The sequence below is a fragment of the Triplophysa dalaica genome, chromosome 20 (genome assembly GCF_015846415.1).
Source record: "Triplophysa dalaica isolate WHDGS20190420 chromosome 20, ASM1584641v1, whole genome shotgun sequence".
Taxonomy (NCBI): domain Eukaryota; kingdom Metazoa; phylum Chordata; class Actinopteri; order Cypriniformes; family Nemacheilidae; genus Triplophysa; species Triplophysa dalaica.
Window position 1 is genome coordinate 19,155,015 of NC_079561.1, and position 26,192 is coordinate 19,181,206.

The 26,192-nt window shown below is 39.5% G+C and overlaps 4 protein-coding genes across 7 annotated transcripts; 1 reads left to right on the forward strand and 3 right to left on the reverse strand.

The window, feature by feature from the left end:
• Window positions 1-750: 750 nt before the first annotated feature.
• LOC130409444 (uncharacterized) lies at window positions 751-5,726 on the reverse strand. 2 transcript variants are annotated; one of them, XM_056733427.1, is made up of 8 exons: window positions 5,382-5,726; window positions 4,259-4,558; window positions 3,070-3,093; window positions 2,781-2,860; window positions 2,485-2,584; window positions 2,238-2,351; window positions 1,347-1,529; window positions 751-1,227 (listed from the first exon to the last, which is right to left on the reverse strand). In XM_056733427.1, exons 1-8 carry the CDS (start codon window positions 5,413-5,415, stop codon window positions 1,163-1,165), a joined length of 900 nt encoding a protein of 299 aa, XP_056589405.1. In that variant the 5' UTR covers window positions 5,416-5,726; the 3' UTR covers window positions 751-1,162. The 2 variants fall into 2 exon arrangements, with proteins under 2 accessions (XP_056589405.1, XP_056589404.1); XM_056733426.1 differs by having other exon boundaries at window positions 1,347-1,532; window positions 5,382-5,722.
• Window positions 5,727-6,073: 347 nt separating this feature from the next.
• Window positions 6,074-7,828, reverse strand: anapc10 (anaphase promoting complex subunit 10). Its single transcript, XM_056732949.1, has 5 exons — window positions 7,674-7,828; window positions 7,160-7,279; window positions 6,973-7,063; window positions 6,635-6,755; window positions 6,074-6,510 (listed from the first exon to the last, which is right to left on the reverse strand). Exons 2-5 carry the CDS (start codon window positions 7,272-7,274, stop codon window positions 6,280-6,282), a joined length of 558 nt encoding a protein of 185 aa, XP_056588927.1. The 5' UTR covers window positions 7,275-7,279; window positions 7,674-7,828; the 3' UTR covers window positions 6,074-6,279.
• A 23-nt stretch (window positions 7,829-7,851) lies between these two features.
• Window positions 7,852-13,637, forward strand: abce1 (ATP-binding cassette, sub-family E (OABP), member 1). The gene is made up of 18 exons (XM_056732948.1): window positions 7,852-7,995; window positions 9,446-9,614; window positions 9,706-9,791; window positions 9,913-10,010; window positions 10,099-10,216; window positions 10,290-10,427; window positions 10,544-10,613; window positions 10,706-10,802; window positions 10,871-10,960; window positions 11,064-11,185; window positions 11,381-11,602; window positions 11,685-11,744; window positions 12,191-12,249; window positions 12,333-12,443; window positions 12,524-12,666; window positions 12,750-12,872; window positions 13,007-13,118; window positions 13,242-13,637. Exons 2-18 carry the CDS (start codon window positions 9,512-9,514, stop codon window positions 13,287-13,289), a joined length of 1,800 nt encoding a protein of 599 aa, XP_056588926.1. The 5' UTR covers window positions 7,852-7,995; window positions 9,446-9,511; the 3' UTR covers window positions 13,290-13,637.
• A 173-nt stretch (window positions 13,638-13,810) lies between these two features.
• On the reverse strand, window positions 13,811-25,367 carry otud4 (OTU deubiquitinase 4). 3 transcript variants are annotated; one of them, XM_056732946.1, is made up of 20 exons: window positions 25,108-25,367; window positions 23,797-23,880; window positions 23,469-23,519; window positions 23,275-23,321; window positions 22,799-22,871; window positions 22,620-22,701; window positions 22,374-22,524; window positions 22,160-22,217; window positions 21,956-22,079; window positions 21,798-21,862; window positions 21,630-21,724; window positions 20,482-20,597; window positions 20,183-20,318; window positions 19,962-20,082; window positions 17,311-17,401; window positions 17,152-17,216; window positions 16,385-17,048; window positions 15,578-15,754; window positions 15,441-15,481; window positions 13,811-15,360 (listed from the first exon to the last, which is right to left on the reverse strand). In XM_056732946.1, the coding sequence occupies exons 1-20, from the start codon at window positions 25,108-25,110 to the stop codon at window positions 14,386-14,388; spliced, it is 3,219 nt and encodes a 1,072-aa protein (XP_056588924.1). In that variant the 5' UTR covers window positions 25,111-25,367; the 3' UTR covers window positions 13,811-14,385. The 3 variants fall into 3 exon arrangements, with proteins under 3 accessions (XP_056588924.1, XP_056588922.1, XP_056588925.1); XM_056732944.1 differs by having other exon boundaries at window positions 24,892-25,367; XM_056732947.1 differs by lacking the exons at window positions 23,275-23,321; window positions 23,469-23,519; window positions 23,797-23,880; window positions 25,108-25,367 and having other exon boundaries at window positions 22,417-22,524; window positions 22,799-22,858.
• Window positions 25,368-26,192: the final 825 nt, after the last annotated feature.

Consider the following 26,192-nt stretch of genomic DNA (forward strand, 5'->3'; position numbering starts at 1 on the left):
ATTCTGTAATTTATGTGGAGTTTCCCGCTTCTTTGTCTAAATGGAAAACCAGTTGTTCTGAAACTTTTCTTCAGCATGTCCCTTCTGTCGGGGAAGGTCCCTCTGCTTGAAATCGTATACTTGTCATAAAACGAGTTGGGCGTATTACCTAGTATTTTTGTACTCAATACACTCCCCCAGATATCGTAGGTTTCAGAACGTTTTTTTCGAACATATAAAACTGTCATCACTTTCACTTGTGTGCAGGAGAGAGAGAGAGAGAGAGAATATGTTAGTGAAGTTCAGGTGTTTCTTTGTTTACTGCATTTGGGTGATGAATGTTATATAATCATTGGATATAATGCTGGATTTGGAGATGGTTTGAAACTTATATATGGTGCCGTCCCAGCGCTAATAGATGCTTTAGTTCAGCCTCCCCCTCCCCCCCGTACGATTTTGGAAGTAATCGTACAGCTGTATCTATCTTTTATAAATGTGATCAAACTAAATACTCTTCGAAGATACAACTTATGCAATACTACTCTTTAGGTACTAAAGATTAATATGAGATTGGCAGAAACCCTGTGTGTTATGGCCACTTTAAAGGGCAGACTATAAAGAGACAGACAAAATACATCAGGATATTTCAGATGAAACAATTGTTCACACCTCAGACACAAAGACCGCAAAGAAACAGTATGATGATCAAAATCCTTCTGTCCATGCAAACAGATTTGTGTATTTACATTATAACCACACAGAACATCATGCTTCATATTCAAGTCATGTTTAATTGCAACATATTTTATACCAACAAATTGTTTTTTAAGAACATTCATCAAATACCATGTACTGTATATCCATAAAGTTATGTACAATATACAATCTTCATAGTTAATTAAAGCAGATGTGTGTTCTTGGGCCAACAAATACAGTCACAGGGTTTACACACATCCAATCAATCTATAATCGTCATCTCTGCATATTTAATTGTGGCTAATTTAATGTAACATGAAAATATTACACTCCACATCTTTAATTTATATTGATATATGTATGCCCGTGACACGCGGTGTGTGCGCGTGTATGTCAAGTCTTTTACATTTCTATAACTAGCAGAAGCTTTAATCTAAAGCAACTGTGGATCAGGCAAGCAGAAAATGACCAGGTTGGATAACGCACGCTACACTTGTTCTTTTGGCTCATCCAGACTGATTTCAGTAAAGATCTCTTCAGCCGGTCCCAGTCCTGTAGCACATACAAACACACCTCACAAAACTCAACATGAAAGAAACTTACACCCAGTACAACATGTCAACTGTCCAAACACATGGGAATCAACATCGCTGTTTTGTGGTTGTACTGACCAGCATAAAAGATGTTGTTGTTGTTTTCATTCAGAGATGCATCACAGGTGTCAGCGGAGGTCGGCGTGTTCAGCTCAAACTCTCCGCTGATCATATCCAGATCCAGGTTAAACTCGACCTTCCTTATGGGTGGAGTCAGACCGGGGCTTGAGGGGAAGCTGTTCTCTTCTGGAAGATTCTGATCTTCTTCAAGATAAAACAAGGAGACTATCATTATCATAGAAAATGCAAGATTAAATCATTGTGTACAGGCGAAGAGATGTACACATTCTAAGATGGCAGCACCTCGACATGTCTGGAGCGGTCAAATGTGTCACATACACACAGTGTTAGGCAAGTTACTCTGAAAAAGTAATGAATTACTAGTTACTAATGACATATTAAATATTCAAAAGTGTAATTAGATTACTTTACAAATGACTCTCTCCAAAAAGTATTTAATTACTTATTACAAATTACTTTCTATATCCTATATCAACCTTGATTAATAAAGTGGTTCAAGCATAAACATGAAACGGCTCTTTCAATTCATTAAAATAAATGTTATAAAACTACATAAAGTAGTATTATTACTTGCCAAAGTATTACAATGCGAGAATTATACATTAAACCACAGATTTTAAAGTTAAAGATTTTTATGTCAATTCCACTATTGCACTCGTTTCGTTTAATTACATCAGAAGTAACAGTATAATTTACAGAAAAAGTAAAGGGAAAGTAATTAAATTACAGTAACTAATTACTAAGTAACTAGTTACACCCAACACTGGGTGCAGCAATATAAGCAATATAAGACGTCAGCCCACATCTCATTGTTTTTTAAGTACAACAGCCTTTGTTTCAAGAGTGCATGTGGAAAACATCATCAACAAACATTGACATGATCATTACCGCTCTCCAGCGCATCTGTTTGTTCAGTTGTCTCATTGGCACAACCGTTGAGTATCGGGCTGGTCTTTTCCTGGCATTTATCATCCTGCATATAGTCCAGACTCACAGGCATATCTGAACGAAGAGCCATGTTTGAATTAGTACATGAAACTGAATTACCAACCAGAGAAAGCCAAAGATATTTCATTTATGTGAAGCAAAAGGTGAAACCCTTTATGTGATGAAGTGCTTTTGAAGTTTTTCTTGCCTTTGTTTGTAGATTCATAGCTTATCCCTTGTTGCTCTCTGAGCGGTGTGTCGTATTCATTGGCGCAGGCGTCGCTGCGAGTCAAGTCAAACGAATAACTCTACAATCAGAACAAGAGAGAAGACAAACACTGAATGCTGACAATGTTACCAAACTAACATGTTTAACATATTTGTGCAAAGATAACAGCTGTAACCCTTCCTCAAAGCTACATTTGGCCTATTAAGAGCATTTCAAATATGTTATAACAAGGATTTGCTATTATGTAGACATCAAGGGAAAAGCAGAGCTCTTACCCTGCCTTTCCTCCTCAGGACATACAAAATGCCAAGAAGAAGAATGATAAGGATCAGGATAAGGATCAGAATGATGACACCTGTGAACCATATCAATGATGTAACATTGTGATTTCATAGTGATAAATCTCAACAGAAATGAGATAGCAAGCTCACTCAAAAAACAAATCTGACATCATTTAAATGTCATGCTTTATGGTGGAAAGAAGGTCCCACGTGTTTGGAGTGTATGCTGCAAGAACGTTTACTTTAGTGGATGTTTCTCTTGTGTGCAGGAAATGAAACTCACCTCCTGTTACTGGTCCGGAATTGTCTGAAAGAGAGACACAAAAATGTTACAACAAAAATAAATGTTGACAAAAATACACCACAGATGAGCATCTTCTCACATTTTACAGCAATATTGTTTATTGGGGGGGCGTTTGGACCATCTCCACATATCTGAACGGTAAACTTCAGTTTTAAAATCATTATTTACCAGGCTGTTCCTGTTAATCATAAACATTTACTCAGTTACTATTACTCAAAGGTCACCGCAGGTGTAATGTGTCAGAGGAGAACTGGCACTCCCAGCTGAGTCTGGTTTCCCCAAGTTTTTTCTCCCTATTTATTCATCTTTGGAGTTTCGGTTACTTCCCACCGTTCGGTGATGGCTTGGTCACCGGGGGACTGCTGAACATAGACACACTTCTGCAGACTCCATTAACATTGTTTTCATAAGGATGGTCCGCTCTGCCTGTACTCTTTACACTCATTTTCCTCCATTGCGTTTTCTTTTTCACGTAAAGCTGCTTTAAATCATTGCAACATTGTAAATAGCGCCAAAGAAATAAACTTGACTATTAAAGCTGTAACAGCAACTGGCATTAAGTTAATGCTTCAACTATAAGACTTCAGAAAGGCTGAATGACCTTCAAAAGAAGACTATGTTTTGTCATTTGAAGATTACTCAATAAAGCACACGATTCAGAAGATGTCAGCGTCACAGAAGAGTGGTTTCAGAAGCTTTTGTCCTTTTTGAATAATGTGTTAAGAATGTAAATAGGGATAACTTCAGAATTCATGTACATGTCAAACATGCTGCCAGTTGTGCTGTAAAGAACAATTCCAGTAGCTGTGAAACTGTGTGGTAACGTCTGCAGTTTAATGCAAGATGCATGAAAACTCTCACCCACTCCACACCTACACGCACACACACAGTTTAAACTGCTAACTGCATCTTGATACTATTAACACTCTTAAATCCTTTTCCAATTGCACAAAATTGTACTTTGCTAGTTTTAATTAACTATATTGTATACTGCATTTAGTAACCCTATCCCTTAAAATAAATATGACCTTAAAGGAACAGTTAAAAAAAGAACCGGTTAAATCAATTGACAGCCTTCTGAAGTCCAAACCATAAACCGCCCAACAAACAACCACAAACATAATTCAAATTCACCAATCAGCTTCCAGAATGAGGATGTTCTTCAAACCTTTGATGATCCCCGGAGTGGGGTTCATAACCCCTGGTTGAAGTATTGCTAAGGAAACGTTTGGTTGTGTATTTGTTACAGAAGTTGTATTGTTGTTATCGTCCTCATCACCAGAGTAAGATGTGGTTGGGTTATCACGGATCATGACACTGGACTCGCTTTCAGTTATTGATTGTGCTGTTGTCATAGTGATGTTAGTGGGAATGTTGGAGCTTGCAGTCGGGGACTCCTGTGAGGACAGCGATGATGATGATGATGATGATGTGGAGAACATCCCATAATCAAACATGAGAAGGAAAACTGTAAAAAACACACAACATGATGGTAGATTAAACGTCTGTAGATCACACTTGCTTCTCAAAGTGTATGATTTGTGTCTAAATTAGAAAATACAAGTCAAAAATAAAGCACATGGTTTAAAACTATAGCTTTTATACCATTATTACATTTATTTACGCTTTTATCACATTATCACATTAAGAAACAAATCAAGAGGTAAAATGGTTTTGCTCAGAGGTCTAATGAGATCTAATGAGAAAATCCTAAAGATTAAAATGATTTAAATTGATACATTCTCTAATTCCTTGTAGAAAAAAAATTGCGATTTAAAACAAGATCATTTGTGATTTTTCTCTTCCATGGGAAAGACATTCTGGAAATAAAGTGGTTTTGAAGATATAAGTGATTATCATTTTGAATTTAATACAAAATAATAAATAAATAAAAATAAGAATTTGGAGAAATCAATTATGTTGCATTTTGTTCATTTAATTAATTTACTTTCCTGTAATTAGCCACACATTTAAGTTTTTTTAAAACTGCATCAATGTTTGTTGCTTTCATTTCAATTACAATTGTAAAATGTAAAAATGCAATTCTGCCTCATGTACACACATCAGCTTTGTATGAAAATATTAATTATATTTTTGGCCAGACATTTGTTAATTGCCTAAAGAAAACAGAAAACTATTGTATCGGATTTTACTTTAAAGAGTCAAATTATTGACAGATCATTAAGTCCGAAATGTATTAAAGGCCTGTTCGGCAACATCCTTATAAAACATGTGCTTCCCCAAATCTTCCAAAATACATACTTCTGACAAAAGAACTTAAAGCAACTTACCGAAAACATGTAAAAGGACGAAGTAAGTCTTCATCTTCAGCAGTGTGTTTTTCTTGATTCAGATACAATCCAGCTCAACACCATCAAACTCAATTTTATTTCACTGACTCTTTTTCTAAGACAATGGCTTTAACGCACGCTAACCACATCAGGCCTCAACAGGATGCCAGCATAGACGCATGCACACACCTTCTCAAAAGTTCAGAGAAACTTCCTCCTCATGCAAGCTGAGAGCAACATGTCAAGTCTGCTGGAAACACAATAAACGCTTATCCATCAGAAGAATTAAACTGCATTTTCTATCTCTCCTCCTTTACTCTTAATATTTGTTAAACAAGACACCACACATACTTGTTATGAGAGATAATGGAAGTAGTTTTGGTGTTATTTCCTGTTTTCAAATCTTTGGGGAACCAATACAGCCAGATTGAATTTTGAATTGAGGGTAAACTTTCACCAAAAAAAATATATATATACTTAGATTTGAAAAGGTCTTTGAGATTTACAATGTCGACAATGATGTGATAGATCAAAGAAGGTCAAATTTTCTTTTACCCCAATAGAGGAGGATCTCACTTTAGCTAAATGGCGACCTCTCTGGGACAGATGAAGTATCAAGTAGCTTTCCATCATGCTTGATTTTGCCCTTTTTGCACAATATTGATCAGAAACTTAATTAATCTCACTGATAAAACCAATGCAGAACAAATTTTCCTCATTTCGAAAACAAACATTTATTTTCTGTAGCATTCACATTCATACGGATTGATCTCTAAAACACTTTCCTTAACAAAACACATCTTGGCACATTTCAAAAGAACCTGAAGTGATTTCAATCCAGGATAGAGTCTTAAATGAAGACAAAGTCTGCCGCTCAGTCCATCCATGCGAGCTCAGGTCACCTGATGGTGCGGTACATCATGAAGTCTACAGTGGTGCATCGTGGGAATTTGCCAATAGAACTTTCCTCCACAGGCGTGTAGACCTTGATCTGTCTCATGTGCGTGTCGCGCCCATTTTGGTGGTTGGCCAGCACAGCGATCTGGATCATGAAGGTTCTGATGGGGTTGTTCACCAGATCTAGAAGCGGAATGTGAATCCAACCGCTCGGCTCCACCATCTCTAACTGCTGCTCGCACACGATGAAAAAGATACGAATGAAATACAGTGCTTAGTGCTCATTATGTAAATCACACAGAATACTGTTTAAATTGAACTCATCGATTGAGGTGGTAACATGTGGTGTTTCTCACCCGAATCTCCTGCAGGTTGTGGAAGTTGTTTCCGACCCTGACTGAGATCTTGCTGGGGGTGTAGCTCTCGTCAGATTTATAATCGGCGTAAATACACAGCATCTTCACAGTGGTTTTCCTCCTGAGAGGAGACAACAGGGGGATCGTGTTTGACTCGAGAGACTTTTTGAGTGAATTGATCTACCGAATAGCGTACTTTTTCTATATAAATGGAAAGAAATGTAACTAAAAAGATTTATTATTGGCAGAAGATTATTGGTAGTGTCAAGTGAAATATTTTAGCTTGAACCATAATCTTAAAAACATGATCAAAATATCATTCAAGGAATTGGCTCTACCTGAACTGAATGTTGACTAGATGCGGCTGAGACCCGTCAGACTGCCAGTACGTCTCCAGATTATCATCTCTTAGCTGATCGACTCCAAACCCTTCACACACACACAGAATAAATGAATGAGTAAACACAGCTGAACAATGGATGAAGAAAGAATGAGCGCAAAGATCTCGAATGACAGCTCACACACCTGGCTTACAGGATGACAGGGACCATACAGCTTGTGATCCGATTTCTCGGACGGTACCCGTGCGCTCCAACTGCTTGGGGTCTGCACCTGGGGGGGTTTTGGTGGCGGCTGCCATGGTTACTAAAAAGAAAAGTGTGAATACTGACATAAATCCGGACACAAATCAGTGCTGTAGCTCCACAATAGTTTTACCAAACTACCACAGTGACTACAGTTATTATCACTACTGTAAATTCTTATATAGGATCTATAAACTACTGCTAAATATTATGTAAAACGAACCATTTCAGAGACCACTGCCTGCATTGTTTCAATCACTAAGGAAGAACTTAAATTAAAACTAAATTAAACTAAAAAACAGCAAAATAACCTTTAATGACCAAACACTTTACAAACCAACTGTAAACCTGTAATATTTAAATGAACTTAAAGATACATTTGTATAAATACAAACAATATAAAGTTGCACGTTCCGTTAGCAATCAAATCTACAGCAAAGCAAAATGTTACTCACAGCACAAAACGATTCTCCCACTTCTGTGTCGTTTTATTGTCAAGATCACACTAACTTAAATTCAAGTACATTATTCTAAAAAAATCATGAAATATAATCATAAACATCCACACAGCGTTCTCATTCCCCGGCACTGGCGCTCTCTGATGACGTCTATCTGTGCCGTCGCGTCCCCACGTCACGTTTTCAGGCGCCATCTTTGCTACCGGTGTTGTCTCGTGCGCGGCACAGAGACAACACGCGCTGTTCAATTTCTTCACACAGAAAGAAGACTTTTCGCGTGTAATAACGACTTACAGCGCGACAGTCTCGTCCCCGAGAGGTGAGCGGTGTTTTATTATTGTTCTTTCATGATTGGATGGAGATTCATGGATGTCGGGAAGACTCCAGCTGTGGGCGCGTGCAGTTCTGTGCGCAAGGCCTTCGATTATTCATGGAAACGTGCCTGTTTTTCCACAAACATTTAAAAAACGACATTGTGTGCATATAAATCATACAGACATGTTAAGAATGATGAGTTAAAATCATATGATGAATTAGGAAGAGAACGAAAAGGAAAAGCTTAGAGAGACCCGTGCGTCATCGCTGTCTCGCTCGCGCGTGGTGTAGTCACGACGCTCACACATGTTCTAAAAGAGCAGATCTGTCAAAAATGTGACGTCTGTCAGGTTCTGTGTGTAATATCGGGTCCAGTAGGGAGTGGTCAGGTTCAGGTGGACCCTTGACGCGGTGGTTTAGAGTTGGGTTGATATATGAATGGTTTCATGATCTAGTCCCATAAAGATCAGCATCCAGCACATAAACAGGGTTCGTATCTTCATTTTTATCCTTGAGGACTGAACAGCACAAGGTACAGAAACACACAAATATCAAGTTTGCTTATGGGTTGTGCTGTCACGTGGCTTTAGCCCCTCATTTTCACATTTGGCAACTCAGCAACAACATTCATCATAGATCCACGACCTGTCTGTCTGACCGCAGACAGACACACGGTGGAAAACCTCCTCTGATGAGTAGAGTTTGCACCATGTGCTTTTGAAATGGTTTTGTCAGTTGGTGACAGCTGGTGTCAACTATATCTGATGTGATTGGGTCTGGCTGCATGTGTTCACTGACAGACTGATATATTTTAAGTTTATCATGATCGTCCAGAAGCTGTTTGGGACAGATCACAGATGTTTCTGCCCTGGAATTGTTAATAGATATAGTAGGCATATTTAGTTTCATATGTTCAAAGGGGTAGTTCTTTCATCATTCTTCTGTACGACTTTCTTTTTTGTAGAACACAAAAGAAGATATTTTGAAGAATGTTGATGATCAAACAACACTAGACCCCATTGACTTCCATTGGATGAACACAAAACCACTCAGACATTTCTCAAAATATTTTCTTTTGTGGTTTACAGAAAAAAGAGTCTACAGGTTTTCAATGTCATAAGGGATAAATTTGACAGGAAGTTAGGACCGAGCATATTATTATTACCTCACTGCCCGAAATGCGCCGAGAAGCTGAAGTGCAGGATTTATATCATAAAAAATCATTGATCAAGTACCTGCAGAAATGAGAGACTGTACGTTTTCAGTGCTTGATTCTTCCAAAAGGAAATTTTATCAGCGCAGTAGTTTGTAGAAATCCACAATTTTTGATTTCATTGGGACTTCCGGATCAAACATTTGCTGGGAACAAAATGTTGATGCCCCCGGACTGAAGGATGAGATGAATTGAGGTCTGAAACTCTTGTAATACGTGTCTCTCTTCTGCCTGTCTGCAGTGAGGTCCAGACCTCCTCTGTTCCTGTGGATCTGCGTCACCTGCGTGTGACATCAAACTGGTCCAGATGGCCGACAAAAACACCAGAATCGCTATTGTGAACCACGACAAGTGTAAACCCAAGAAATGTCGTCAGGAGTGCAAGAAGAGCTGCCCTGTGGTGCGCATGGGTACGGATCACACGCTATATTCTGTGATCTTGAGCTTTGAGGAGGGTTTGGTGTCTGCTTGTGGCTCACATGTACATGTATGTTCTCTCAGGTAAACTGTGTATCGAGGTCACTCCTCAGAGTAAAATCGTCTGGATCTCTGAATCTCTCTGCATCGGCTGTGGCATCTGTATCAAGGTAGGTTTGTCTGTTTCCGTCGTCATCTCTGTGAAGCTTTCGATGTAAAAATCGTTGTGTATCCTAAACTTTGTACGTTTTTATGCACGCTTCATGGTTTCATTTCTCGGCTCTTTCGAAGAAATGTCCATTTGGCGCTCTGTCCATCGTGAACCTGCCTAGCAACCTGGAGAAGGAGACCACACACAGATATTGTGCCAACGCCTTCAAGCTTCACAGGTACAAACACGCGTCTCTGAGTCATAAAGATTCTCATTTATCAGTCTGTTTACGTTGTGTCATCTAAAGGAGTGTTTGTGTTGGTCAGGTTGCCCATTCCTCGCCCCGGAGAGGTGCTGGGGCTCGTGGGAACTAACGGTATTGGCAAGTCCACTGCTCTCAAGATCCTGGCTGGCAAACAGAAGCCAAACCTTGGAAGATTCGACGTGAGTGGCCTTAACACACAAACGCACATCTGCCTGCGGTGCGATGGTCTCTAACAAATATCTGCCATTCCAGGCCCCACCTGACTGGCAGGAGATCTTGGCGTATTTCCGCGGCTCCGAGCTGCAGAATTACTTCACAAAGATTTTGGAGGATGATCTGAAGGCTATCGTGAAGCCGCAGTACGTCGATCAGATCCCCAAAACCGTTAAGGTCAGTATGAAGTTGCTAAACAGTTGTGCACTCGCTTGGGAAATGTCTTGAGTATGGACTGCATAGAGTTGTGTTTTAGAGACTTGATGGCTGCAATGTTTATGTTTGTCCTGTAGGGGTCAGTAGGATCTATTCTGAGCCGGAAGGATGACACTAAAACAGAGGAGCGGGTGTGTGAACAACTAGGTCTGTACGCTTTATTTCATAGAGATTATTTTACCTTGTGTCAACAATGATGCGTGTGAATAATTCTGGTGTCCTGTGCTCTGATTGGTCAGATCTGTTGCACTTGCGTGACCGTAGCGTCGAGGACCTATCAGGAGGAGAGCTGCAGAGATTCGCCTGCGCAGTCGTCTGCATTCAGAGAGCTGACATGTGAGTGTCCATCCTCTCGTCTCTCTTGAGTGTCAAACTCTGTAGCGCTGATGTTTTTTTCTGTGCAGTTTCATGTTCGATGAGCCGTCCAGTTATCTCGATGTCAAGCAGAGGCTGAGAGCCGCCATCACCATCCGCTCCCTCATCTCTCCAGACAGGTGCGGAAAAAAACTGTTGGTTGAGAGGAACTATTTCGTGTCCTGTCCTATGTGTTTAGGACATACAAACTGTATGGATCTCAGTGTTTGTGTTTGTGTGTAGATACATCATTGTGGTGGAGCATGACTTGAGTGTGTTGGATTACCTTTCTGACTTCATCTGCTGTCTGTATGGAGTTCCCAGCGCTTATGGAGTTGTGACGATGCCCTTCAGTGTCAGAGAAGGTACACACACTCACACACACACACACACACACACACAGCCGTGTGAGTTATCTGCCTACACGACATTTTCGAGCATCATTGTGTCTTGGTCATTGTAGTAAGCTGTCTAGAAAAATGTAGCTGTAGACATCTGAAATGTTTTGAGGCATAGACACTGTAAAACTTGGAGACTGGAACACTCGCTCTGTGTTTCAGGTATCAATATTTTCCTGGACGGTTACGTGCCGACGGAGAACCTGCGCTTCAGGGAGACGTCACTGGTGTTTAAGGTGGCAGAGACGGCGGCCGAGGAGGAAGTGAAAAAGATGTGTCGTTATCAGTATCCTGATATGAAGAAGTGCATGGGAGAGTTCTCGCTCGTCATCACCGAAGGAGAGTTCACAGATTCTGAGATTATGGTCATGCTGGGAGAGAACGGTGAGACATGAGAGCAGAGATGATGTTGGTCAGAGTTAAAGAACGTCTCAGTGTTGATAAAAGAGAACTTTGCTTTTGACAGGAACTGGGAAGACCACGTTCATCAGAATGCTGGCAGGAGGACTCAAACCGGACGGAGGAGGTAAAATTCAGCTTCGCACATGCACACACAATGTGCACTAACTTTCTTCATTTCATTGATTTATAAATCACATCAGTTTTTTTCTTTATCTTTTGTGTCTTCAGCAGTTATTATAGCTTTGATTTATTCATATTTAAAATGAGCTTTTATTTTGAGATTTTTATCTTACATTGTTATGTGTACATGTTTAACAATTTTGCGACTGTGCTTTTTTGATTCTGTTTATTTTTATGTTGCCTTATACATTTTAATTATTCTTTATTTGAGTTTGTTTATTATTATAATTGTAGTGTTTAATACTTATTTCAGTTTATTTCTGAGGGAACATTTCTGGTTTTGATTAGTTTTTCCCAATAATTTTTAGGCCAATATTTGATTTGATTTCAGTGAACAGAAACTTTTGATAAGTTTTATTTTAAGGAAACTAAAATAACGTTGCTCCTCAGGTGATATACCCATCCTGAATGTGAGCTACAAACCACAGAAGATCAGTCCCAAGTTTAAAGTAAGTGTAACTCTGAATCTTCATATTATTCGGTGTATTGCTGCAAGCTCGAAAACTCATTACAACTGTGTGTGTGTTTGCAGGGCAGCGTACGAGCTTTACTTCACGATAAGATCAGAGATGCATACACGCACCCTCAATTTGTCACTGATGTCATGAAGCCCATGCAGATAGAGAGCATCATCGACCAGGACGTGAGTCAACGCTATCAACACACACACTGCATTTAACACACGTACAGTGCACTGATGGGTTGTGTCTGTGTGTTTTACAGGTTCAGAATCTGTCTGGTGGTGAGCTGCAGCGTGTGGCTCTGGCTCTGTGTTTAGGGAAACCAGCAGACGTGTATCTGATCGACGAGCCGTCTGCTTACCTGGACTCTGAGCAGCGTCTGATGGCTGCCAGAGTTGTCAAACGGTAACGCATCCACACGTTTAGTACGGATGTCAATCTTCTCGTGTGGGTGGGGCTTATTTTCATGTTTACTTTGACTCGTGCAGATTCATCCTCCATGCGAAGAAGACGGCGTTTGTGGTGGAGCACGACTTCATCATGGCCACTTACCTGGCAGACAGGGTCATCGTGTTCGACGGCATTCCCTCCAGGAGCACCACCGCCAATGCGTATGTGTTTAATATTCAGTTTCTTATTGTCCAGATTGTACAAATTTTCTAATTCAATCTACATGTTTTGAGGTCCTTTGTCTCCGGATGTTGAATGTGACACGGACATTGATGTAATTGTATGATGTCACCAGGCCGCAGTCGCTGTTGGCGGGCATGAATAAGTTCTTGGCGCAGCTGGGGATCACATTCAGAAGGGACCCCAACAATTTCAGACCAAGAATTAACAAACTTAATTCCATTAAGGTAAACATGGTTTCTGGAAACGCATCTTTTCTTTTGGGGTTTTCTCAATTCTCAAAGTCTTGCAGACAGCTTTTCACATACTCGGGAACAAAAATGTTGTGTTAATAAAAAAATCTCTTTCAGGATGTGGAACAGAAGAAGAGCGGCAACTACTTCTTCCTGGACGACTGAAGATCTCATTTCACAGAATTCCAGAAATTTCATCCCACAGGGCCGCCGTTCAATGTGACATTTAACCATCTGACTGTCTGAACTATCAAACACCATCACCGCCCTGTGGATCCATTTCAAACATGCAGATCTTCTCTTCTCTTTGTCGCTGGCGTAATTTGTTGGACAGAACGACTGAGATGAAAGCAAAGCCAAAGAGAAGAGAGAACAACATTTAGGAATGAAACCTGGACAGATGTATGTTTCCGGGTGAATTGTTGCTGTCATTTATGTTAAGGTTCTTTCTGGTGGTGTGAAATATGACAAACACGCAAATGTATATTTGAATAAAATATTTTAATCATGTTACATCATCATATTAAAAAACAGATTGGCTTGTGTGTTCGGGGGTCTTGAGATGAACTGAAGATTTACGATAAAACACGCACACACACAACAAGCCACACAGAACTCGGTTGTATCAAAGGCTCGTGAGCCGATGACATTGTTTTGGAATAAACTGATTTACAATGGAGAGAAACGAGAGAAGGTCTTTTGCTTTTATTTGTTTTCAGTGCTCAAACAAGAACTTTTGGATGAGTAAATGAATCGGCACTTCGTATCACAACATTCAAACAAACTTTTAAGTGCAGAGAAACTTCACCAAACCTTAAGGTGAAGATTAAGTTAAAATAACCCAAGCAAAACGTGAGCGAGACACCATCACCAAGAAATTCTGATTCTGTAGAATCGCGTACAATACAGAGCTGATATCCAGTGAGTTAAGGATATTCGTTGGAAAGTTTTCATGTTTATAAAATGAGTTCAAATGAACTAGATTTGTAAATGTGATTTAGTGTTTTTTTTTTAAACTGTTATGTTTCCCTTCAAATGTGCGTTTAGGGGCCGTGCAATCAATGCTGAACAAAAAACTTCCATGCAAGACTTTATTAGAAAATTTATGCGAACACATTTACATTTTCACGACACTTTGTGTGTGAACAGGTTGCTTTAAATAAGAAAGTGAAGAAACGATTAAAACAGCACACAGACACACCTCAAACAATTCATTGTAAACCAATGACTGGTGTGTATCCGGGGTATGCCATCGAAATGTTTACTGTGGCCCCACCCCATGCCTGATGTAATGTCCTCTACCGCCATACGGCTGCTCGTCTTGTCTACCCCGCCCCGAATACTCTTTCCGCCCACGGTAGCTCCTCCCTCTATATCCTCCTCTGTCATCTTGGCCACGCCTTCCTCCACCCCTGTATGACTGACTGTAGAAGTTCTGGCCGATTCGGAGGTCAACGCCGACCAACTCTTGTTCGTCTTCGGGACAGTACGCGTGATGCAGTCGAGTGGGCTCTTCTGCGACGAGAGCGCTTTTTTGAAATACATCTTGTCTTCCGAAGTTCCCATTGGCTAACGGATTCAAACCCGCTATGTCTCCTTGGAGTGGACCAATCCCGTAGGGTTGCACAACGGAACCATAGGGGGGCGGTTCCATTGTCGACACTGAAACAGGAATATTCACCGGCTTGAAATCAAGAGGTTGACCTCCGGGAAAACACGTACCCGTCTGATAGGATCCATACTGGGGGTTCATTGATCTTTGGCCACAGTCTTGACTTCTCACCAACGACATCGGAACGTGGTTTATGGCTTCAAAAGGTTGAGGTGGCCGGTGGTAACTGGCGGATGATGCTGGGTACATCTGATTCGCGGGGGGTGCACAAGATGGGCTTGAAAACTGGACCGGGTAAGCCTCGGGATAGGCACCTGGACCGGGGGAAGCAGACCAGGGCACTGGCGGTCTCGCCGGTACCTGCATTTGAATGGTTGGGGGGTGATCGCGATATCCTCCCATGTCTACAGATCCGATAGGAGCGTGACGGTGGCTTTCCAACGAGATGTCAAGGGTGGAACTCAAATTCTGTGGAAGAGGAGGGTTTTCTAGTTGCCATGGGGTCATGGGGGTGGGGTTAGCGAGAGCGCTGGAGGAAGGCGGCGGTGCTCTGCGGTGCATCTGATAGGCTTGAGTCAGAGGACCCAGATATGAGATGGGAGGCCATAGGGGCTGAGAGTACGCCTGAGAAAACAAGTTCGAAATTCAGCTCAACATCAAAAACACAAAGCGAGAGAAACAGGTATAGATTTATAATCACACACCTTGATGCCAAGATTGAAGAAGAACCTGAGGACGTGGATATCTGAAAAAACAAGAACGCTTTAAAGATTAAAAGCTGAAGTCCTCTCACTATGTTATCAGTTTTTTTGCACATGACATCTTTTGGCAAGTTTATTACTTTGTGGTAGATCTTCTCCTTTCTGCGAGAGGGAATACGGGGGCAGCGTCTCCACCTCTCCCTTCTCATTCTGTGGGAATCCGGGGTAAAGTGGATCCCGAACGAGTTGAGACCACTGAAGTGGAGGGTAGAGGAGCTGCTGAGGCTGAGACGGATGATCAGGAGCACAAGCTATACCTGACAGACCAGAATTTTTTTTATACATTTTTAAGATAAAGATATTTAAATTTGTGGATATTTTGGCAAAAATGTGCCTGAAATGGTTAACCTGATCATATCTAGATTATTTCTTCAAGACATCTGTTAGATTAAATGGAGAGCAAATGCTTAAATCTCATGTGCATTTCTGATATTTCTCTTGAGAAAATGAGTCAGAAATCTGACAAATGTTTTTGTAGTTAGAATTTTGAGAAGAGATGTCAAAAATGTGTCAAACTGAGCTCAGATTTGTCAAATCTGCAATTAAAAGTCAATATTATTGAGGATCTCAATATCAACTCAAACATTTCTCATCAAATAAACTAAAATCCAGATTCTTTTACCACTACATTGATTTTACACCGCCATGCGTTTAACAATTACACTCTTTTTCCTAAACAATTTGAGCAGAAACAGACAACAGAAGTTAATACTCAAATGAGACACAACTGAGAACTCCATTGAATGGTAGATAACATCTGAGCAAAAACATTCACCACTAGAAACAAACATTTCTTTGTAAAAACATGCACTTAAGATTTGACTCGACTTTATGTCAAAAAATGATCTATTAAAAAGAGGAAAATGTGTCTTTTTAAAAACATTTACCTGAGGAAGGTGTTTCCAGTGATTCACAGGGGCTTGGCTCTGATGTGTAAGGTATGACTGGAGGCGGAGCCTGTGTGAGCACAGCAGTAGTTGTGAGAGTACGAATGTCCACTGTCGGCTGGACGGTGGGCGGAGCATTGCCCCCATCAGTGGGAGGGGCTGTAGTAGACTGGTTTGCAGTGTCTGATACAGAAGCAGTTGTTTGAACTGGGGAGGGAGGTACTGCAGGGGAAGGTATGAAGGGAGGGGCAGATATAGAGACATGCGAGGCAGTTTGAATGGGGGGTGTGGTTTTAACAAGGGCATCTGTGGCTGAGACGGAAGCAGGTGCTTGGACAGGGGTGGGGGGTATAACCAGGGCAACCCGAGCGGATGCAGAAGAGCTCACCGGGATGTTTTGAGAGAGCGCTTGAGTTGGTTGGGAAGGATGTGAATAAGGTTCAGCAGCTGGGGGCAGAACTGGGGCAGTTTGTCCGGGAGGTTTAGAAAGGGTGGCAGAGGGAGTAACTGAGACAGAAGGTAGATTTTGAGTTAGGACCGGAGTCTTATCTGAAGCATGAGGGCCAGCAGGAGTCTCGGTTTGAGATGGAGTCAGGACTTTTGGGAGATGAGAGAGTGAGACCATGGGAGATGACCTTTGAACTGGCTCCTCAATCACTTTTGTCTGAACAAACAAAATAAAACACAAACAACATGTTTCATACATTTTTCTAAATTACGTCTAAATGATGACAAATGAACTTGTAGATCGTGCGTTGAACATTCACCTCTTGTGTTTCTTTAGTATTACTCTCTTGTCTCTGAGCAGGCTTTTGTGGAGCTTCTGTTAAGTCTGAAAACCATGAAACCAACATGAATGACAGCTACATTGACTTATTTTTTCTGATACACCTGAGACGTAAAGGGGGCGGAGCTAGGTCCCTCACCTGTGAAATGCTCTGAGATGGACCCCCTGTGAACTTTCTTCTGGGAGCTTTTCTTGTCCCCTCCCCTTTTTGTGACGTCAACAGCAGTGACCTGAACACACACACACACACACACACACACACAAATATAAACACAAGTTTCTTTGTTATTAAAAGTACGTTGAATAACAAAGACAATTTTGAAACATGTTGACAATAAGAATCCGTGTATCATTCGTTCTTTTCATATTCAATTGAGATTCCAAAATCTGAAAATTAAAAAACGGTTTGTTATTTCGTTATTCGTTTATAAATGTGATACCAAAAAACAAATAACGGGTCATTTTTCGTACTTTTGATTTAATGCTCAGATCAAAAATGGGAAATGAAACAAAGGGGACACGACAGATTTTGATTTTGAGATTTAATTTGTTCGATTTGGGTAAGCCGGAAGTTATCTTCGTGTGTGTATGTGTTGCAGTTAAAAGAAGCCTGAAAACCCTCAATCTTGCAGTGATTGACTAAGTAATTTTTTTTGTAATTTCGTATCGACACCCTGGCCGCACTGGAATCATATGCTGATTTAATTAAAGACTTATTTGAAACTGTCAGGACACATAAAGAGATGTCAACTACACTGCAGAAGATGGGTATCCAGCGAAGTTCTGAAATGAGACGAGGCTGAATCCAGCTTCTTATTCGCAGTTTCTTATTCACGCTTAGCTTCTTAGGGACCATCTCGCGTTTCTCTTCTTTTACATTTTTAAAATAAAAACTTTTTTGTGTGTGTGTTTCTGTGTGCGCGCGCGTGTGTGTGTGTCTGTTGGCGTGTGTCTGTGCCTGCCTGCGTGCGTGTGTGAGAGAGAGTGCACAGAGGATGGGCTGCTGCTCGCTGTCTAAGTCATGACCTGCTGAATGCCCCTTGAGATGACCGTGAACTTCACGTGGAACCTCCATCACCCACTCCCCTTAACATTCTCTATATTACTTTGATCGAACAGTTTTTTTAGGCAGCCTATGTCCACCATGAATATTAATCGAATCCAAAAGTACCTACATGTTTGAAAGTGCAATATTCTGGTGCAGAACATGCAGTACGGTTTATGCATGAGTAATTTACGTGTATATTTGTAAAAAAAACATAGTATACACCGTTTTGTTATACTTTGCATATATATAATTAACTGTTTTTATTCTATATATTTATTTTTTCTATTTCCTTTGTTTGTCTATACTGTATTTTTTCATTCTGAGCTCCTGAAACCACAACACGTTGCTTGTCTTTGTGTGCACAATTTGAAAATAAAGCTTATTCTAATTTTTTACTGATCCATTGTTCTTATACAATTTATTATACTCTTGTTGGTCTTAGCCAGTGCATTATACACACATTATATTACTGCTATGTAGTTACATGTATATATATTTAAGTAAACTTTGACACAGAACTGTGTTTTTGTACAAGTATGTCTTTGATGGTGCGTTAAAAGTTCCACAGCTAGGTTACACCTTGTCTTGATGTCTACCGTCATGCAAGAAAACAGTTTTACTGTAGCATTTTTGGGTTATTGGACAATTTGGGGTGCCATATCTCGAGTTCTTTGAGGGTGCGTTAGACGTTCTACATTGGAGTTATACCCAGTATTCATGACTAACATCTAGCCAAAAAGCAGATATTTTTATTGTAGCATTTTGTAGCAGAACTTCGCTGGATACCCATCTTCTGCAGCGTAGTTGACATCTCTTTATGTGTCTTGACAGTTTCAAATAAGTCTTTAATTAAATCAGCATATGATTCCAGTACGGCCATGGTGTCGATACGAAATTACAAAAACAATTACTTAGTCAATCACTGCAAGATTGAGGATTTTCAGGCTTCTTTTAACTTTTTGCAAATGCGGCAAACTTCCAAGTGCAACACATACACACGAAGATAACTTCCGGTTTACCCAAATCGAACAAATTAAATCTCAAAATCAAAATCTGTCGTGTCCCCTTTATTTCATTTCCTATTTTTGATCTGAGCATTAAATCAAAAGTACGAAAAATGACCCGTTATTTGTTTTTTGGTATCACATTTATAAACGAATAACGAAATAACAAACCGTTTTTTAATTTTCAGATTTTGGAATCTCAATTGAATATGAAAAGAACGAATGATACACGGATTAATAAGTCACAAGTGATTTTATTTTAATGACAAATATTCAGTCTTTCTTGAACTATGTAAATGAGTCATCTGCACGTTATCTTAAGTTATACTTTACAATGTTACAAAAAGAATAATATATATTTGATGTTTTATATTGAATTATAAAAATCCTCCATCTCTGAAACAATGTTTTGTTAATCATCATGATAAAGAAAATGTCCATCAATATTTCGAGAGTTTGGTCCCAAAATACAATGTTGCTTACTACGTTATGTTTTTATTTTGTTTGTTAGCTGTATTTTTTAAATGGTATCATGGCTTGAATCAAAACAAACCAACTGCACTTTGATTGATATTAATTGGAATGCACAATAAAAAGAACATGATTTTTTTCAATTACACTCATTTTGGAACCAAACTCTTCATTTTCAGCTGAATATCTTGTTTTACACATGCCATCATGTGTTGTGAATAAGGTTGTCATGTGTCAATGTGCATGGTGTGTGTGTTATGACCTCACCGTTTGTGGACCTGTTCCAAGTGAAGGGAAGTTGTGTTCATCTTTGTGCAGGAGCTCCAGCAGAGCGTTCTCTTCCTCCTGTTGAAGTACACACACAGGACTGCTGTGCTGATCAGATGTCCTGCAAACACACACACGGATCATTTCACACAGAGACTCCAGACAGTCCAGCTGTTTATTCCACTGCCAAAACATTTTTTATAAAAAATAAGATAGCACACCTGGATTTGCCGCGTCCAGCCGTCTGTTCGTCTGCGGTGCTCTGTGGAGGCCAGGAGTGCTGTTTGTTTACACGACCACCGGTCGCAGAATAAGGTGCTGGTTTACCTGATCTCCGGCCTCCTCTGTTCTCCCATTCTACATCAACACATCAAGTTTCAAGTTTATTTCTAAAGCACATTTAAAACAAGCACAGTTGACCAATGAACATCAATAAGGTACAACAAAGACAAAGAAAGACCACAGCTCTCAAACTGAACTAAAGGCCATGGGTGTGTGTGTGTGTTCAGAGAGAACATACCAGACGCTGTTTGTCCGTTGTTTGGTGGCGGATGTCTTTTACTCTTCTCAGACACTTTCTGCCAAGACTGAGACTCTTCAGATGGTAAACGCAAGTTCAACAACGGCACAGTTTGTCTACAGAGACAGACAAGAGTGTAGGATTTCTTAATAGATGAAACCGGTCAAGACGGAAGTTTAAACTGTTGTTATAGTTCTCATCACACACAACATGATTCAAAATAATGGCCCTCTGCCTGTATAAAGCCCCCAAGATATCAAAACTGAAGTCATGTTAGCATCAGCTTTAAGGCAATGACAAGATTAGCATTTAGAAAATCACATTTGAATGACATTATTCTGCATTTCAGCATTTTTTGCTGTGTATTCCAAGTAATATCAATCGAACTGGCGTCAGGTTCTGTGATTAAGTAATAATGACTAAATACAGCTAATTTACACAATAAAAACATGATCGTTTTTGCAAATAAAGTCTTCTTCAGGTGTATATATATATACACTGTGGGTATGTAAAAAGTTTGAGTAAGATGCATTCTGAACACAGCCAGAGTCTTAACACAGTGGTTCTCAACATTTTTGGAGTACTGGACCCCATCATATCTCAAACCATCCTCATGGACCCCAATCCCATTTCCCCAGCTCAACAACATATTCCCATTAAATTAGGAAAATATTTTTTTTAAAGTCAAACATTGTATATTTGTTAAGTCAGTAAATTTAAGAATAACTTAAAATGACACATGACCATTTAATGGTTTTCAGTTGCATTAAAATGACAAAATAATCACAATTACGTCGCCAAAACATCTCCATCAGTATAAACATGGTTTACTGCAGTTTATTCTTTTATCATTCATTTGTCAACAAGGACTTACACAAACCATTACTGATCGGTTACCGTTATAAGTCACCATTATATTATGTTTAATAAAGGTTGAGAATGATTCAAAACAAGAAGCAATAAAAGATTTACCAACGTGATATAGATATATCCATTGTTCAATAAAAATAAAAAAGTATTATCTACAGACCCCCTGCAATTGAGCCACAGACCACTAGGGGTCCACGTAACCCCCCCGGCTGTGAAACACTGTCTTAACACACATACACAAACACACAAACACACATCAAGAGAAGAGAGACACCTACTCTCTGCCAAGTTCCTCTATGTACACAGTGACGGGTCCGTTGTCAGGACTGACCTCCCGAACATAAGCACTGTAGAAACGCCCATTCAGGTGCACCTGAGACAGAAAACATCTTTACATCCTGTTACTTAAAGAAGTTAACACTGACACATGCACCCACTCAGTTTACTTTGCATTTGTCTCCAACAGTGTACTGCATCGCTGCAGCCATGCGGAAATCTTGCTGCTGCTGAACTGCAATCACAAAAACGCACAACACGTGTCGGTTTTCAATCACAATAACTATATTTTAAGAAAGCTCACGAATAACATATTTGAGCGACGTACGACGTTTAGAACGAAGCCAGACGTCATATTCCACGTTCCTGTAGAGGCCGGGGTTTAAGGATTTCTGGACCTTTGTGGACAGAGATTCACGCCCCCCATCTCGAGCACGGCCCCGTCCACGACCCTAAAGCACAGACAGAAACACTGTCACGACATCACCACGTCTAAATAATGTGACGGTCTAGAAGAGAAAGAGTGGAGCACCCTGTGTGACGGTCTGGTCTTCATTTCACTGGCTGGTTTCTCTTTCACCTCACTGGACCTGATGAGAGCAAACACACAACATCTGCGAACTTTGTTTCCTCGGAGGAACACAAACGAAAACATTTTGAGGTAAAATACCAACGTGTGAACTTTAACCTGCCACAATAATTCATTAATGGTAAAAAAGTGTTTGCTTGGTTGTTTATAAACACACCAGAACTCATCTTCCTCCAGGTCGGACTCTTCACTGCTCTTACATTGCTCTGAGTCCAGCCTGTCTCGTCCCCGACCTCCCTTCACACACGGACCTAAAACACTGCGGTCGATGCCACAAACTCCATCGTACAGCAGCTCGTACAGGATCGCTAATGAACAGAGAGAGAAAGGTGCTTTAGTTTCATTTTGCACACATACTTAATTGACAACAACAAACTGGAATGGCTTCATCAACGTCACATACATTGACATACAGCTGCACTTTTCTCAAAGGATTGTGGGTAAACACTGTCATAATGGTTTCCATTGAGGAAGCAGAGTCGCACCTGACAGAACAGGAGGAAGAGATTTCAGGCTTTACACATAATGAACTGATTTCATGTGCTAGGAAAATGAAATCTCTGAGCGACTGTTTGTTTGCACCTTTTCAGGGAAGCCGTTCTCGGTGATGCTGACCGGAGCTTCATCAGGCTGCTGGAAAACAATGAAATCACGCCTGGAAAAAAATAATAATGATAATAACATAAAACGAATAACCCATTTCACCCAAGAATAACAACAACTAAATTCATTCTCTTTCACTCTCAGTTTAAACCTGTATGCGGTCTTCAGAACGCTAAAGAAGATATTATGAAGAAAGCTGATAATCAGACAATTGAATTGAATCCCACTGGCTTCCATTGTATGAACACATTTCTCAAAATATCTTCTTTAGTGTTCCAATGAAGAAACACTCGCATGCAGAATTACAACCACATGTGGAGAATAAATGATGACACACTTTTTGAACTACAATGTAAAAGTTAACATCTAGAAAAATGATGCAATCTCATGTCATTATTAATTTGGAACAGCTCACAATTTCATTGAAACAAACATTACTATAGTTGTGATCTCACTTATAGAGTTTAGACAAAGCGGTGATCTCCACCTGCCCAACCCAGCTCTGAACACAGAACAAACATACAAGAAAAAACAACATGTGAGTCACATTTGTATTTCACAGCAAATAACAACTAAATAAAAAAACATAAAGATACGTTTTATAAATCACAGTGTTTAAAGGTTTGTTCTAAATAAGTGCAGGTGTTACCTTAGGGTCCTGTAAATTCTCCAGATATTTCTCAAAATCACCTTCGATGAACTAGACACAAACACATAAAAACCTCTCGTAAGTCAACATCATTGTTGTACTACACAAACAGCTCACAACAGTTTCACTTTCATCTCATTTTTGAGTTTGTGTTCACTTTAATCCAGTTCTCAGCTATTTCCACATAAAATGTAAATGGTCAACTGAGTGGGTTCTGTGAGACTTCTAAACATCTGGGTTTTCCACACATAAAGATAAGGAAACACTGTACATGTTATTTACATACAGTATATGAAAGTTTTATTAAACACATTTTGTGTCTTGTCACCTGCTCATAAGTGGATCTGTTATCTTTCAGATATTTCACGCAAGCCATTCGAACGTCGGTGTGCAAACCCTGACATTGCAAAATCTGTAAAGAAATCACAAACACAACTATGTGTCATACTTCACATCGTTATTTATTTCTTTTTGTGTTGCAACGTGTTTTTTTGTACAGGTGCAGGAATGCGCTATAGGCATAAACCTGACTTGTTCAAAGCTCATGATCCCATTGAGCCAGGGTTTGATTCCCAGTGAACACGTGTAATGTACATAATTACATAACTTGAAAAAAAAGTGTCGCCTGTGTGCACGAATGAAATAATTATGAACAAAAATACAGCAAAACATCAGACAGTGTTACACTGACATTAGGTGTTGATCATCAGTTGTCACAACAAGAATAACAGGTTTATGACAGATCGTATGCTTCCAGTGAAAATTTCTCTTATATGAGCCATGAATTGAAATTCATATCACAGACAATAAACATATCAACCGGTCCTGCAGATTGACATTTACAATAATGTGGGAAAATTAACATTGACTAACAATAACTCTTATTAAGAAGAGATATAATAAATAAATAAATAGATTTATTTCCTGCAGGGATGTTAAAACAATAAACGATAAAATACAACCTGTGTTGTATATAATTATCAATTAATCTATTATAATTTATGCCACATTATAGCTAAAATAAATACAAAGCACACTGAAATTAATAATTAGTTATGATTAAGACTACATAAGTACTACAAGTCTCTTTTAGAGATATTATTTACTAACATTTAAAAAAGATAAATAATGTGAAACAATAACGATAATATCAACATTGCAAAGCTAGTATGCTAAAGCTAATTTAAACTGTAAGTTCAATAATAAAACATCCTTACATGTCATTATAAAGTGTGCGGTTTTGTTTTTAAGTGGCACAAACAATGAAATAAATGTTCTTCCGGTCACTTTATGGCATTATTGAAGATTTCAACACACGCAATATTTAAAACTATTTCTGAAGTCTATTTAAATGTGTTTGTTTGTGTATAACTATAACGACACGTTAAATGATGATGTTAAAGTGAATTGTCGATTATCGGACCTGCTCCGCCACAGCCCTGAAGAGACACGAGCCGTCCTTGGCGATCTTTTTGCGGTAAAACCCCAGCGAGCGCAGGTACTCATCCATGCGGCACTCGAGCGTCCGATCGCCGGTCTGCTGCGACTGCGCGTCCGCTGATGCCCTCCGGACTTCCATGATGATCCACCAATATGATCCCGATATATGAAACTATATGTGATGAACGGGTTTCCTTACCATTACTGAGGTCCTGTCAGCTCATGTCTGAATGCCGAGTGACTGGATTCACTTTTGATTTCAGTGCAGAGGAAAGTTAAGAGCGTTTCCAGGTCACGCGCAGCGCTGCAGGCGCATGCAGGCACGTATGCACGAACACGAAGGCAACGATCAAAACTTTATAGCGGACATTCAAGGTCATGGGAGGGACATTTGGGGCTTTTCTAAAGGCGTCGTGACACCGCTGAGAACGTGGATAGTTTAGCTAAGTTTTAGCAGACGCCGGCCCGGAAGATGTAAGCAAGACTGAAAGTGAAACCCTTCCTGCAACACAAGTGAAAGATATCTATATATATATATTTAGTAAGTTAAGAAATGTAACTAATTAACCAAAAGTAAAATAAAAATACTAAATGATTTATGTATTTATTTAGAGATGTTTATGAATAATATACACGTATACTTTGACGTAACTTTTATCAGCCCCGCCCCTTCTCGCTCTTCAACACGAGCAGGCGGGACCGATATATTGATCATTATTAATGATAATCAATCATTTCAAAAGTTTACAAGCATTCATTCTCAAATACTTTGTGTTGTTGTCTGGACGATCAATGACAAAAATTGTTTTATGATTCATTGCAGTTTGAGACTAACATACAACTCACAATAACAAATACACACATTTGCTAAATTGTAAAAACAAAATGGCAAAAATATAACTATGAGGAATAATCATTAATAAAATAGGGGGAAATATGATAGATCATTTGTGCTGTGTTAAAGTTGAATCCCTCATATTGGAGATCAGTCTTACTTTTTCATCGTAAATTAGACAAATCCTAGATTTTTGACAATAGTCTTAAAAAACTCTCTTCAAGAAAAAAAAATCTGATTGGTGACTTTAAAGTCTACCTTAAAACAGATGTATGCAACCAGCCCTTAATATTTATTTTTTAAACAATTTACTAGGTAAGTAAAAAAAGTCATTTTAGCTTATTTGTATTCAATATTTATCTTACGTGAATAAAACTACTTTAGCAGAAATCACTTCAACACAAGTTATTTAACTGCTGAACTTTGCAGGACTTCTTTCTGCGGGTCTC